Source organism: Geotrypetes seraphini, chromosome 13 (genome assembly GCF_902459505.1).
Source record: "Geotrypetes seraphini chromosome 13, aGeoSer1.1, whole genome shotgun sequence".
In the NCBI taxonomy this organism is placed as follows: domain Eukaryota; kingdom Metazoa; phylum Chordata; class Amphibia; order Gymnophiona; family Dermophiidae; genus Geotrypetes; species Geotrypetes seraphini.
Window position 1 is genome coordinate 30,002,646 of NC_047096.1, and position 14,951 is coordinate 30,017,596.

The 14,951-nt window shown below is 43.7% G+C and overlaps 1 protein-coding gene across 4 annotated transcripts in view; it reads left to right on the plus strand.

Moving 5' to 3' along the window:
• The window catches only part of ZBTB16 (zinc finger and BTB domain containing 16), a 371,412-nt gene that overhangs the window by 11,100 nt on the left and 345,361 nt on the right, over positions 1 to 14,951 (plus strand). For all 4 annotated transcript variants that reach the window (XM_033917282.1, XM_033917281.1, XM_033917283.1 and 1 more), the window contains exon 2: positions 3,370 to 4,677. In XM_033917282.1, coding sequence (XP_033773173.1) covers positions 3,437 to 4,677 — 1,241 coding nt within the window. In that variant the 5' untranslated portion in view covers positions 3,370 to 3,436. The remainder of the gene's footprint in view (positions 1 to 3,369; positions 4,678 to 14,951) is intronic.

Below are 14,951 nucleotides of genomic sequence, written 5' to 3' on the forward strand. Positions count from 1 at the left end.
CTGTCGAAATTTCTTGGTAAAGTGTAGGCGACCTCAGATTTCCTAGTTTTTGATTCTAGGTTCCTCTTTCCTTCCAGCCTGCCACTGGTGTGTTCTCTGTGCAGTTAGTGTTGCTCTCCGGTATTCAAAAGAGGGGCAATCTGACTTTCTATTAACCTTTCTGTGTGATTTTACATGCTCTGTGTGTCCAAGAGAGCTATGGACAGGTATTTTATTTTTGTAAATGTGATGTGCCAGGTTTGTAATAATTAAATTCCATGGGCCAGGTATGCTGCATCGCTGAATGGTGGGACAGAGAAACTTAGCCATATTTATGTCCTTATATTAAGTACAGGGCTGCCTCCTATGCTAACACAGAAGATGTGGATTGTGGCTTCTAAATTTGTGCTGTGAATGGATGCTGTGGCAGAAAATTGGATGCCAGTTTCACTTGGTTTTAAAAAGTGTATGTGTGTGTGTGTATATGTATATACACACACACACACACACTTTTTAAAACCAAGTGAAACTGGCATCCAATTTTCTGCCACAGCATCCATTCACAGCACAAATTTAGAAGCCACAATCCACATCTTCTGTGTTTTATTTATATATATATATATATATACACACACACACGTCTGCATACAGAATGAAATGTCACAAAAAAATGTTTTTTTTTCTGTCTAGGCAGTTGCCTTGGCTAGCAAAGAGTAACTGCAGTGAAAGCAAAGCAATAGATCATGACAGTCGCACAAACCCAAAGGATCATCCCTATATACTGTAGCCCGCATTTATAAAAATATTTACACATTTTAATCTCATTTTTATGTTTAATTTTTGAGGACTGTAAGGCTAAAGTTTTGCCTAGGACACCCAGTACTCTTGCACTGGCTTTGGTGGCGTGTCAGAGTGCAGTTGCAAATTTTTAGATTTTTCTGAGAAGCTGGTTGTATGTTCTTGGTGATTAATTTAAAAAAAAAAGGTGAGAAGACCTTGTTAGAGGAAAGTGCCCATTTAAAATAACCTCAACTGCCTGGTGATAAATTCACTGTAATAGGAGACTGGTTAGTATCTGCAGTTTGCACTGGATGGAAATACACTGAAAGTTGGCAAGGTTTTGAGACATTTCTGCTGTCCTGACAAGTGTGCTGAAAACGCTGGCTTGATTTTCAGAACTATACTTTTAAAACATTCCCAAATCTTCTCCTCAAAAATGTGCTGCAAAATAGGGTTGACTTTTTTTAATTTTTTTATTTCCATTTTCTTCTGCAGCTTTCTGGGGTGGCTGCAACACCTGAGTTCAGATTTTTGAGGAAGAGAAAGCTTTACCAAAATACTCCCCCCTTTTTATGAAGCCGCGTTAGGATTTTTTTTTTTTTTTAAATCGCTGGCTGTGGCGGTAAAAGCTTCAACGTTTATAAAATTCCTATGAGCATCGGAGCTAATACCACCAAGGCCGGTGATTTAAAAAAAAAAAGTCTAATGCGGCTTTATAAAAGGGGGAGACCTAAATGTTTGGGTTTTTTTTTAAACTTATAAAGAAGAATTTTGATTTTATTTCAAGTTGTTTTGAGAACTGTACAGTACACACTTTTTCTTTCCACACCAGGCACAAATAGACATCACCACCATTACCTGAGAGTGTTCTAACAACCTCTGGTCTGAAATGTGGCTCTCTAGATGTTTGTGCTCCTTTGCTCTGTTGGCTGATAGTTGGTTATATTAGGTAACCATCAACCAGGTTAGATGATGGTTGATATTTGACCCTCTGTAGAAGTCTTTTCTGAGAAGCAGGTTGAAAATGAAAGACTTCCTGCTTAACAGATACAAAGTATTTCCACCAGCATTTCTTGAGATCCATTGCAATGTGGTTGTATGATCATTTTCATAACCCACACACCTTATTTGAGCACCTGAAATGGTGTTTTTAAGTGTGTGTGTGTGCTTAAGGAATGACTGGATCCTTCAGGGTTCATCCTGCCTTCATTTGTGTTTCTCCATGTAATATTTATCAAGTGCACGGTAGATTTTTAAGGGGTAGACTGAAGGGGAATTTGCACAGCTTTTTTCAGTCCTGGAAAAGATTAAAGATCATATGCAAATACTTTACGTGTCTTAAGTTCAGAACAAGTTTTTGGGGTTTTTTTCTTTCAAGCTTGTAGAATCCTTCCTGCTTGCCCTGTGGCGTATTAAAGGGGATGCGGGGGTCCACTCTGGGCGTGAGCCCCCTTTACTTCCCCAGTGCGAGGTTGCTGTCTCTGTCGGCATTGGTGCTCGGACATCACTTCCAGGACCCGCGCCTAGGAAGTGACGTGAAAGGGTGAGCCGCCACCGCCGCCGTGGGCTGCTGCTCATGCCAAGAAGTTAAAAAAGTATGGGGAAATGGAAGGGTGTGTGTGTGCGGCAGGGGGATGGGGTGCCTCCGCCCTGGGCGCCACTCACCTTTACTATGCCACTGTGCTTGCCCATTTTGGAAGCATCCCGGTATTAGCCCTGAGGATGAGGAGGAACTAAAGCTACAGATGTGATGAGAATGACACAGTGACAAATTTTTTCCCTTTTCCCACGGGAACTCATTTTCCTGTCCTATCCCAGTGAGTTCTTTTCCGGTTCCTGCCCCATTCCTGCAAGCTCTGTCCTTATCTGCACAAGCTTCAAACACTTTAAAATCATAAGTAGCAACATTCTAGAGCTCAGATTGTGATGTCATAATACCTCATTCCACTAATGCCTAAGTTCTGTCCTCATCTGTACAAGCGTTAAAACACTTTAAAATCATAAGTGTTCAAGGCTTGTGCGGTAAGGCAGAGCTTATAGGAATGGGGCAGAGAACAGGGACAGCAACAAAATTCATGGGGATGGGGAAATTGAGTTCCTGCGGGGATGGGGAAAAATTTGCCCCGTGTCATTCTCTATGATCTATCAAGTTGGTCCTGGAGTACCCCCTTGCCAGTCAAATTTTCCGGATCATGACTTAGCTTTATTGTAAGCTTCATCTAATGCAAGGCAATCCTTTGTACAGTTCTTTTTAATTAAATAGATATATTCAACCAGAATAGCATGCTGGGAAAATTAAATGCAGCCACTTCTGGGGTTTGCATTCTAAGAGCATTTTTATAGTGCTGTATTTGTGAATTGCATTATAAGGCTTGACTAGTCAAGTGGGACAGTCTATGTACTTATGACTATACAGTCATCTAGATTTTAGCAGATGGATATAAAGCAACTTGCTTGGGGTTGGAGGTGGAACTGGAGCCTACTGTCACAAGTCCCTTTTCTAACTACTTGGCTCCTCTGCGTGATAACCACTGAAAAAGATGTGGCATGTTATCCAGTTCTAAATGGATATGTCTTTGTTTTGTTTTCTTGTCTCTCTCTCCCTCCCAGAAAATCATTCACAGAGCTAGTTCAACACAGAGCAAGGATAGCCTCATGACTGAATCTCAGGAGCACCATGGATATGACTAAAATGGGTGTGATTCAGCTGCAGAATTCAAGCCACCCCACAGGGCTCTTGCACAAAGCCAACCAGATGCGACTGGCAGGGACACTTTGTGATGTTGTTATCATGGTGGACAGTCAGGAGTTTCATGCCCACCGGACAGTTTTGGCTTGCACTAGTAAAATGTTTGAAATACTGTTCCACCGCAGCAGTCAGCATTATACCTTGGACTTTCTTTCACCAAAGACCTTCCAGCAGATTTTGGAGTATGCTTACACTGCCACAATCCAGGCAAAAGCTGAAGACCTGGATGACCTTCTCTATGCAGCAGAAATTTTAGAGATTGAGTATTTGGAAGAGCAGTGCTTGAAGATCTTGGAGACCATTCAGGCCTCTGATGACAACGATGCGGAAGTCAACATGGGTGAAGGTACTGAGGAGGAGGAGGACAGAAAAGCCAGGTACATCAAGAACTTGTTGATCTCGAAACATTCCAGTGAAGAGAGTGGTTGTACTACCATAGCAAGCCAAAATCTGACCGGTTCTCTGGTAGACCAGAGTCCATCAGTTTCTACTTCCCTTGGACTTTCAGCCATGAGCCCCACCAAGACTGCTGTGGACAGCCTGATGACCATCGGGCAATCACTTCTTCAAGGAACTTTGCAGCAAAATGCTACAGACTTGCACTCCACAAGCAGCAGGCATTCAAGCTTTTCTGAGGTGAAAACTGAAGTTATGCAAGTGGACGAGCCCTCCAACCGTGAAAGCCCTACAGCTGAGTCCAGTATTTCCAGTGGTGATAAGCCAGACGACAAAAATAAGGAAGGCCCTGGTACACCTACCCGTAGCAGTGTTATCACAAGTGCCCGTGACCTGCATCACGTTCGGGACGACAGTGCCCAAGATATCGCTCCTGAGGTGGGACAGGGGTTCCCTGTTGGACCTGAGCATTCAGTTTCTCAAACGGACAAGCAGCTGAGCCTCTATTCAGCCTTACCAAATCATAAAACAGACTCCATGATCAGCATGCCCCCCTCCATGGCACCTAGTCTCCACATGCAGCCAGCCCTTGCAGTGTCTATGGACTTCAGTGCATACGGAGGACTGCTGCCCCAGGGCTTTATCCAGAGGGAACTGTTCACTAAATTGGGTGAGCTTGCGGCTGGCATGAAGAGTGAGGGCCGTAGCATCTGTGAGCGTTGCAGTGTTTGTGGGGCAGAGCTTCCTGATGGTGAAGCCGTAGAACAGCACAGGTAAGATTCTGTGTCTGCTGCTTACTTGTAGGGCTCAAGCAGATGTTGAAGAGACGGGGGGACAAGGAATCACGTCGTATTCACAATTAAGGTCTTCATGTGATCTTGTCTCTATAGCCCATCAGTTCTCTTCTGCTTCCAGCTCAAATAGACCAGCCTTTATTAGGCTATGATGTTGAGGCACAACTAACTAAATTTTATGGATGCTATGGCCTCCTCCCAGCCCAGTTCATCCCAGTGTAATCCTTGGCTGGTGGCCACAAATTTGATTCTTCCAGAACCCAGCTAACATAGACCTCAAGCCTGGCCACTAGGTGTTGCTGTGGTGCAAAGGCTAAGACATCCTCGAGACTGTGAATGCTTTTTCTGCATTCACAGTCGGTTAACCTGGCTATCAAACCCAGGCCCATTGTTTGTTGGTACTTAGGATTTGCTATTGAGCCGTATACCGTACTTGTATATTTTAAACAATGTTTTTATAGTACTTGAAGTGAAAAATATGCCTTATATGTTTTCAGTATTCCACATAAGGAATTGTATTCACTACGGGTGAATTTAGCAATGTATAAACAACTGCTCGGTATCTTTTTTCCTACTCCCTACAACTCCGGGAAACAGCCAGGTTGGAGCATCATAGATTATAGCGAGATGCTTTGTAATGTCACTTTGATCCAGATTAACTAAGTCATCACATTTACTCTTGTGCAGTGGCGTAGTAAAAGGGGGGGGGGGGCACCATCATGGTGTGGGGGCCGACACCCTTCCTCCTCTCTATCCCCCGCCTCTTTCCACTCCTCCACCCACCATGCGCATGCCCCACCTTCATTTTCCACGTACCTCTAGTTCACCGCCGTTAGCAATAACTTTAACGTGCTCCTCGCCACCACATCAGCTGCCGCTGTTGTCACTTTCTGTTGCACGGCACCCGGAAGTGACATTGGAAGGAGAGCAGACGCGGTCATGAGGAGCATGTTGTTGCTCGCGCGATGAACAACTAGAGGTACGGGGGGGAAGGGAAGAGTTAGAAGGAGCGGGGGAGGGGGTGGCCCACCGCCCCATGTGCCCCTCACCCCCTCTATGCCACTGCTCTTGTGTATGAAGTACTGTATATACTTGAATATAAACCCGTTCACATATAAAATGAGATAAATATAAACCCTTGAGAAAATTTTAAGTATTCTTCTCCCTTAGTGTTTGCTGTCCCCCTCCCCACTTCCACCCCGCCCCAAACCAGAAGCTCCTGTCAGCCATTTTGCAAAGGTAGCATGGGCAGGAGCACATGGGATCGCTTTACCCTAGCTCACCCTAGAGTTGTATGGTAGGCCTGGGGGAAAGCAGCCTGCTGATTCATCCAGGAGGGGAGGATGGATGAACATGAAGGAGCTTCTGGTTTTGGGGGGATTGTGGACAACAACAGTGGCAGAGGAGGGATAGTTCCCAGAGGGAGGGAGCAGGAGGAATGCTGGATGTCACGGGGGAGGGAGGGTAGGACCAAATAGAAACAGATTCAATTTTTAATGTCTCTCTTTTTTTTTTGCCAAAATAATATCAGTTTATATTTGACTATAGGTATGGTAGTTAGTGAAATTTCTCTGAACGTGGCTGTAGGGAAATTTTTATAAGTGAATGTCTTAAAGAATTCGCAAATTAATGTTCTGTTTTGTCAGTGGCTGTGACTAGCGTGTTTTGGGAGTATACTTTTACAAAGTATGTAAAGCAACATATTAATGTACATGTGTAATGTACATGTATGCTGACCCAGAAATTTGGAAACTGGTGTTTCACAGCAATTACTCTACTGAATACTGAAAGCAATAGGAAGAAGATGAGAAATTCAGAGAAAAACTGGCATTTACCTATTTGGAAATATATATAAGGCTTCTGGGTCAGTGGGCCGCATGCACAAGTCTCTGATTGTGGCTTTGCAAGACCAGGAGACCACGTGCTGGTGCTGCCAACACAACAGAAGTGCATGCAGAAAGGAGGGAGCCAGCAAGAAAAGGTAAATGCGGGAGGTACAAATTTGGGACACGGAACGGAGGGGGACGACGAGGGGCACGATGGAACACAGAAAGGAAGAGGTGGGTTGTGTTTGGACAGGAAGGGAGGAAGAATGGATGCTTTGACACTAGAAGGGAGAGGCAATACCCCGGTTCATAAGTACGAGTTTGACATAAGTCGAGCGTACTTAAACCGGGGACTGCCTGTACTTTGGGCAAGTTTGGGAGAAAGGGCAGGGAAACTACCCTGTTTGCTGACCCCTTAATGTTGACCCTGGTGGTCTTAAGCTTCCACTCTTAACACACTTGTACAGGATTATCTACAGATCCAAAAAACATTAATCACATAAATGTGATATAAAATGTGAAAGGTGCTCAGAACCAGTCTGCTTCCACAGTCATAGTGTGCTGGGAAGGACTAGTCAGGAACATTTAAAATGCAATGATGGTTTCTTTGATTCTCTTACAGCACCAATGCAGGAAGTATGGGTTCTGAACACTTTTATATCACATTTATTTGATCAGTGGTTTTTGGATTTGTAGGTAATCCTGCACATGTGTGTTAAAAGTGATTAGTTTTTTAATGAGATTTATATTTCAATACTCCTTGGCCTTTATTGGCCTTAAGCTTTCACCCATATCTACCCAGGGTTCTCCCTGTCTAACATACAGATGGTTTTGCTTTATTAATCCAGTTTATTATTCCTGAATAAACCTTATTTCCTTCTTTTTTTTTAGTGTTAATTCTAAATGTGTTGATGTTTCTTGCAGCGTCTGTCAAAGGCATAATTTCTTATTTTCAATCTGAAAATAGCCATCACGAGAAAAGGCATCAGACCAATGCCTTTTGCCTCCCAGTAGGATTAAGTTGTCACCTGCTGATGATATCATTGGTTGGCTGGCTGCAGGCAAATGGACCATTATGTCATCAGGTAGGTGACAGCTTGATCCATTAGGACGATGTGAAAACTTAAACTCTTGAGTGAACGTTGCCCCATATTACTTCATTCCAGTCTTTTGAATGCTGGTTTCAAAGTTCACCTGTAATCTGTGATCACCATTGATTGTAGCTTTGAACAAAGTCTTACTCTGCAATTAACAGCAACTTTTTGTAGTTGGGTGTTTTTTTTTTTTTTTTGTATAATACTTATTTCATAAATGGATGTTTGAAATACCCTAGAAACTTAAGTCAGCCTATTTCTTATTAAGTGTATTACACAATGTCAGTACATGTTTACCTTTTTCAAAAATGGTTCAATTTTAGGTGCCTGCCAAAGATTAAACCCTATTATTGAGTGTAGATCAGTCTGTCTGTTTATTTGCTTACAAATGCACAAGCAGATATGAACAGATGCATCTAGAAATTTAATTGTAAAGTGTACCCTTACATTGGGACACCATGGTGTCTTTCCTTTATGGACAAAGAGGCCTCCAGACTACCTCCCCACTTTTCCTAGCTGTGCATATCTTTTTGTGGCAGTCTGACCACATGATTACTTATTCTTGTGCTTGACCCCTTACAGTGCTTCTGGCCTCGTCCGCCCCTGCCTCCTGGACCCATGAGGATCCTGGGGAAGGGCTGGGGCTGACCCTCAGATTAATTGGCTTAAGAGTTGGATTTCAGATTTATATACCCTACATTGAGTGGGGGAGCAGCAGGGTGACCCTTCTAGGCCACTACCTACTAGAGGTACTTTAGGGAGGGGCAGGTCTTGAGAGGGATGCACCATTGTGTCACATTACACACTTTTTGAGCAAAGGAGCATTCTATATTTACTGGGATTTATTTAACCGCAGTTTACAGTACATTGAATAGTAATCGGGTATCTGTCCTGGCAGAACCTTGCTGCACAGAAAGTATTTCAGAGGGTTCGTTGTGCACCAGTGTGGTGTTTTATGGCTATTGACTTCGGATGAGCCTACTTAGCTACATTTGAACAAGTGAGCTTCTGTCCTTTTTTGCAGACTGAAGAAGCCGCTTTGGCTTGTTCAGGTAAGTTAAACTGAGGGCCAGGTAGTTCAAAATATTGTGCAGAGGGAGTCATTAAAATATTTCTTGTTTAATACTGTGGTTTTCTGTTCGTGGAAGTCGCATTTGCCTCTTGGCAAAATTCTAAAGAGCCTGGCCACCCTGAGTAAGTTCACTCTTACTATCAGAAACCAAGCATAGAAACATAGAAATTGATGGCAGAAAAGGGCCATAGCCCATCGAGTCTGCCCATACCAATGACCCACTCCCTGATTCTTACTCCCCTATAGATCCCACATGAATATCCCATTTTCTCTTAAAATCTGACACGCTGTTGGCCTCAATCACCTGCAGGGTCAGGCCTGGCCATTACCTGGATGGGAGACCACCTGGGAATACTAAGTGCTATAGGCTGAGGGGCCCTAAGCTGGGCAGCAGCAACATAGTGGAGCCATACATTGCACAAGAGAAGGCAATGGCAAACCGCTCCTGTACTCTGTCATGAAACATCACAGGGTGGATTCCTCACTGTGCATGTTGCCAGGGGTCGATGGCCAAATCGGTGGCATAATCCATCCAAAATTCTAAAGACACGTACAATAGCTGAATTATTGGCCACTGTTTATATTTATTGAACAGCACAAATTGTAAGAGCTGCGGGGGGACATGGCATGCCAACCAGATTTTCTTTTAACCCACTTTTTCATGCCACTTTGCTGGTATAGCTTACATAAGTTGAACTTGCTAGTAACCTTAGGGGTCCTTTTATTAAGGCTTGCTAACCAATTTAGCGTGTGCTTAAGATTCGTGCGCGCTAAATGCTAAGGCATCCATTATATTCTATGGGCGCCTTAGCATTTAGGGTGCGCTAAATCGGTTAGCGTGTCTTAATAAAAGGACCCCTTAGTTTGATCATTTTATTACTCAAATTTTTAAAAATCAATTCTGACCAGTACTGGTGTGCCACACTTCCACTGACTACCGGCAGATCAAAAAAGGGGTTCATGGTCAGTCGCGCGCGAAACACCAGCGCGCAGACAATTCAGCGCAAGACATCAGCGTGCCGCGGGAAAACTTAGGTTTAAAGAGCTCCGATTCGGGGTGTGAATGGGGAACCCCCCCCCCACTTTACTGCATAGTGTTTGCGCTGCTGTTGGGGGGGGGGTTGGGGGTTGGAACCCTCCATTATAGAGAAAACTGAACTTTTTCTGATTTTGGGGGGGAAGTTCCGTTTTCTCTATAATGTGGGGGGATGCACCCCCCACACACCCCCAATGTCAGTGCGAACAGTATGCAGTAAAGTGTGGGGGGGTTCCCCACTCACACCCCGCTTTGGAGCTCTTTAAAACTAAGTTTCCTGCAGCGCGCTTGTGTCTTGCGCCGAATTGTCAGCGTTCGATTGTCGGCGCGCTGGTCTCTGGTGCGCTATTGTCCCGTCACCAAAAACGGAATGCCTCAAATACGTTGCCACTGAATTAGCAATGTCCCTTCATTCCTTTGAGCATTCAGTAATGGAGTCTCAGTGCTTCATCACAGAGAATAGCTGAATGCTCTGTGATGCCACTTGTGACATTGTTCCAAATTAACCATCTGCTCTTGTGAGGTAGCTCATGAAACTATTCTGAATGTGATTTCGGGGAAAGTTTTAAGAGGTGAGCATCTTAAAGCATTTTCAAAGTAACAGTTGACCTTGTTGGAGGGGGTGGATGATGTACTGTTGGGTGAACTTGCAAGAAATTTATACTAACTGCATGCAGCACTGTACAGCAAAACATGAAAGAGAGAGTCCCTGCTCAAAAGAGCTTACAATCTAGTTAAGACAGACAAACTGGACAAATAGATGCATCTATATACAGGGCTCAGGTGGGGGAATTACAGAGGGAATGATAAGACTGATATGGGTACTTACTAGGTGAGTTGGAGTTTGGAATTGAATACTGCCAGGGACAGAGCTTGATGTACCGAGTTAGGCAGCTTGTTCCAGGCATACTATTACATTACATTACATTAATGACTTCTATTCCGCCTATTCCTTGCAGTTCAAAAGAGCTAAATGGACATTTCCAGTAACGTTACAATTGTTTTTTGGTTATAAAAGAGGTAAGATAGCTGGATAATTTCCAGGAGAACTGCAAATTGTATAGTAAAAATTTCTAGGTAATGTTACAAATAGGTTACAAATAAGATTACATTACATTTTAGGGATCTGTATTCTTGGTTGGTATATTGAGGAGGAAGAGATTACCAAAGTGGAGGCTTTGGGAGGGGAATTTACCAGGGAGGAGAGGGAAGAGGGAGAGGGTTAAGGTATCTGGATACATTTTTTGAATAGCAGGGTTTTGATTTCTTTTCGAAATGTTTTGAGATCTCCCATTGCCGTCAGCAGATTGGAGATGGAGTGGTCAGGTTTCGCTGCTTGAGAAGGAGTCTGAAGTTGGCCATAGAGGAGCAGGGTACAGATAAGAGAGACTTATCCAATGAGTGGAGTACCCGGGGCAGAGTATAGGGAGAGAAGCGAGATACTGAGGAGCTGTGGAGTGAATTCACTTGTAGGTCAGTAAGAGGAGTTTGAATTTTGTATGCGGAAATGGATAGGGAGCCAATGAAGTGACTTGAGGAGAGGGATTGTGTGGGCATAATGACATTGGCGGAACATGAGGCATGCAGCAGAATTCTGAACAGATTGAAGGGGAGCGAGATGGTTTAAGGGAAGGTCAGTGAGAGGCAGGTTGCAATAGTCTACTCTGTGGAACAGGTTAATGCTAGCTACAAAAGAGCTCAGGTTCTAAGCAGCAGATGGCTCTTTCATTTTGGTGTTGACCTCAAATGTTGGTTGACTTTGATAAGGTTCAAAAAGGTGCATAGTGCTACATAGTGTACACTGTCAGAAGACATTAATCTTCAAACTAAAGTTTCTTTTATCTGAGAGGCTAGTTCGGTCCTTCGAGTTCTAGAATCTATAGATGATGCTGAAAAAATTATCACCAAAAAGTATCACTTGAAGCTATTTATGAACAGCGCACATTTAGGTGCTGTTTATAGAATAGTGCTTGGGGCTGAGAATTGCAGCTAAATTTAGGTGAGACCATTTATACCAATGTGATATAAATTCTCACACTTAAATTAGGTGTACACCCCCCCCCATCCCTTATTCTATAACCTCACACGTAAATTGCAATAATTCCCCTGATCTGCCCGACATTCCATGGCCACGTCTGACTTCTAAAAATACACATGTAAATTTTAATTGATTCCAGTTTGCACCCATAATTGCTTAAGATCCCAGTTATCGGCACTAGTTAGCTAATTATTCAATCAAGTTGTGCATGCAGATTGGGAACATGCCCACATTTGCTCACACAGTTTTTAGCACTCTTTATAGAATTAGGCTGCAAATGTCATTGTGCAGCAGACCCTAGATTTATTTACCACCTTTTCGAAGAAATTCACTCAAAGCAGTGTACAGCATAAGTCAAACAAGCAATAGACAATTACAGCAGTAAAAATATTCAAATTACAATCAAAGTATGGTATAATATGCTACATTACAATGTCAACACAATATGTAGGGCTGTTCAGGGTGTTACTCTCTTAACACCAACAAAAGTGGTGGTGTAGGGGGAGGGGGTTGAAACACTTTCAAAATACTATCCCTTCCTCATTTTAGGGTCCCAAAATGCAAGCAATTTCCTGCAATAAACAGCCTTTCTTCCTGCCAAGCTCTGATGCGGGTAGACTACTAGGCCAGGCTGCCCCACTTGACTCCTTCCCAGGCCATCTTCTACCAACTAGGCTGAAAATTAAAGTTCTCTCGTGTGTGCCTCCCCCTGGGAAGTGCAGGGATCGCACCCAGATTCTAAGTAGGAAGTTGCTCTCAGAATGTTCTGGGGCCTGAGGCTCTAGGTGGCAGGCGCTGGTCCCGCCTCACACCTTCCTTCCTTACCGGCAGCTGCTCTTGAGACCTCTATCTATGCCTCACCCCTGGAGGACCCCTACTCCAAGCCTCTCACCAGTTGCAGCAACACACCCCACCCCGGCTGACTGCCGGAAACCCTGTTTTTTAAAGTATTTTGAGTGTGTATAAGTACAACATTTTTTTATGCTGAAGACCACTGGGACATTTTGGAAAATGTCTTAAAAGGCTTGTCTTCAGAAGCTATCTGATAACATAGTAATATCAGAGCTGTTTCTAAATCAAATACCTCTTGGAGTAGAAAAGGGGAAGTGGTAATTTTGGCAGTGAATGTCTCCATATGAAAACTGAGCTCTCTCTCGCACTCTCTCTCTCTCTCCCTGAGGCACCACACGTTATGAATGACTCTTATCTGCTAATGACTTTAATTTATTTATGCAAATTAAAACCAATACTGAATGGATTTTCAGTTTTAGGTTTTGTTAAACTTTTCCATTTAATAGTTTTTGCTTTTGAGCTGCTTGCAGCATCGCAGTACAAACACGACAATTTAGGGATGCCAGCTCTGCCAGGGAGCCAGGCTCTTAGCAAGAAGTGTCATACTGGTGACTCTGTCCAGCTCAACAGAGGGACCTGAGAAGGAAGCTGAATGTCTAGTCCTGCTGTATCTGTTATAAAAAAATGGAGGTGTTTGCTTTGTATTACTATTTAATTTGGCTTTTCAATGTGCTATACATTTTTTTTTTCCTGCTATATAAATCAGTGGAATTACTTCTGTCTTGTCCTTTGACATCTATTTGAATGTGCGTTCCTAGGCTGTCTGGCGCATAACGGTGTCTGAAAATCTCTAGGGAAACTTCAGATTCGGCCCTTGTTTTGATGAGTCCAAATGTCTTTAGTCCCATTAACACAGGGTACAGAATTTAGTGCGTTTCCCTTCTTTTCTTTGGTGCCAACAGCATAGATGTGCCCAGAGCTCTGGCAATTAGGATACGGGGAGGGAAGCAAATAGGGGAATTCTAGCAATATATAGTGAAAGAAAGCAGAATTAGGGATATCGAGAAGCGTGTTATGTGTTTCTTGTGCCTGCTTTGTCCCGTGGATTCGGAGTATTGCCTCCAAAAGCAGGACAAATCAAGATCCCAGGGATTTGTGAGCTGCCAAGAGTCATCGTTTTAGGTGTCCATGGCAGCAGTTTTATGAAACCTTTATGATGTAAAATGTTAAGAACATAAGAAATGCCTGCTCCGGATCAGACCATGGGTCCATCTAGTCCGGCGATCTGCACACCCAGAGGCACCATCATAAGAACATAAGAAATGCCTGCACCGGATCAGACCATGGGTCCATCTAGTCCGGCGATCTGCACACCCAGAGGCACCATCATAAGAACATAAGAAATGCCTGCACCGGATCAGACCATGGGTCCATCTAGTCCGGCGATCTGCACACCCAGAGGCACCATCATAAGAACATAAGAAATGCCTGCACCGGATCAGACCATGGGTCCATCTAGTCCGGCGATCTGCACACCCAGAGGCACCATCATAAGAACATAAGAAATGCCTGCACCGGATCAGACCATGGGTCCATCTAGTCCGGCGATCTGCACATGCAGAGGCCAGCCAGGTCTACCCTGGCGAATACCTTAGTTATTCAATATGTCTTTCAAAAAGATATGTTTTAACACATTAAGCTACTATTTCAACTAACAAAGACCCCCCCCCATCTAATAGTATGCACAAGTAGTTGTGGTGGGGTTAAGATGCTTTAGTACATCACCAAAGCTGATTATTTGCAGAATTTGTAAGGATGGGGTGCTTTTGGTTTCATAGTTAAAAAAAAACAAAAGGCTACTATTCTAAGGTCTAGCCTTTAGCTCAAATACCCTCTTAATGGCAGCTTTCATTGTAACCCACTAATAGAAACCAGCTTTGGCCTGCTGGCTGGACGGTGACAAGTAGCCCTTGTCAGTTGAAGGTAGCTATGTGAGGAAGTTCATATTAGCTTTATGGACTGGAGAGCGAGCCCTGTTCAGGAAATGAATGTTGTGGTCGAGGTCCTCTGACTTGACCCTGATCATGTAACCTTTGAGTCTTGGTGGAGACCTTTGTCAGGGCTCTTGGTATTTGTGCCGTCCTCTGCTTCTTGTCATCGGTAGAGGGCGGAGTATAGTGTAGCCTGTTACAGCCTTGAAATTTGGACTGATTGATTCATTTAGTCAGCGGTGGGATTGCAGTGGCGTTGTGGGGAGCATGGTGGTTAAGAGAGCACGGGCCCAGAGAGTGGAAACGGATATTTAAAGGTGATCATGGTCATGTTAGCACAAGCTGTGACCATACATGTTTTATTATGGGTTCTACCACTTCTTTAGGACTATGGGTAGACTTTA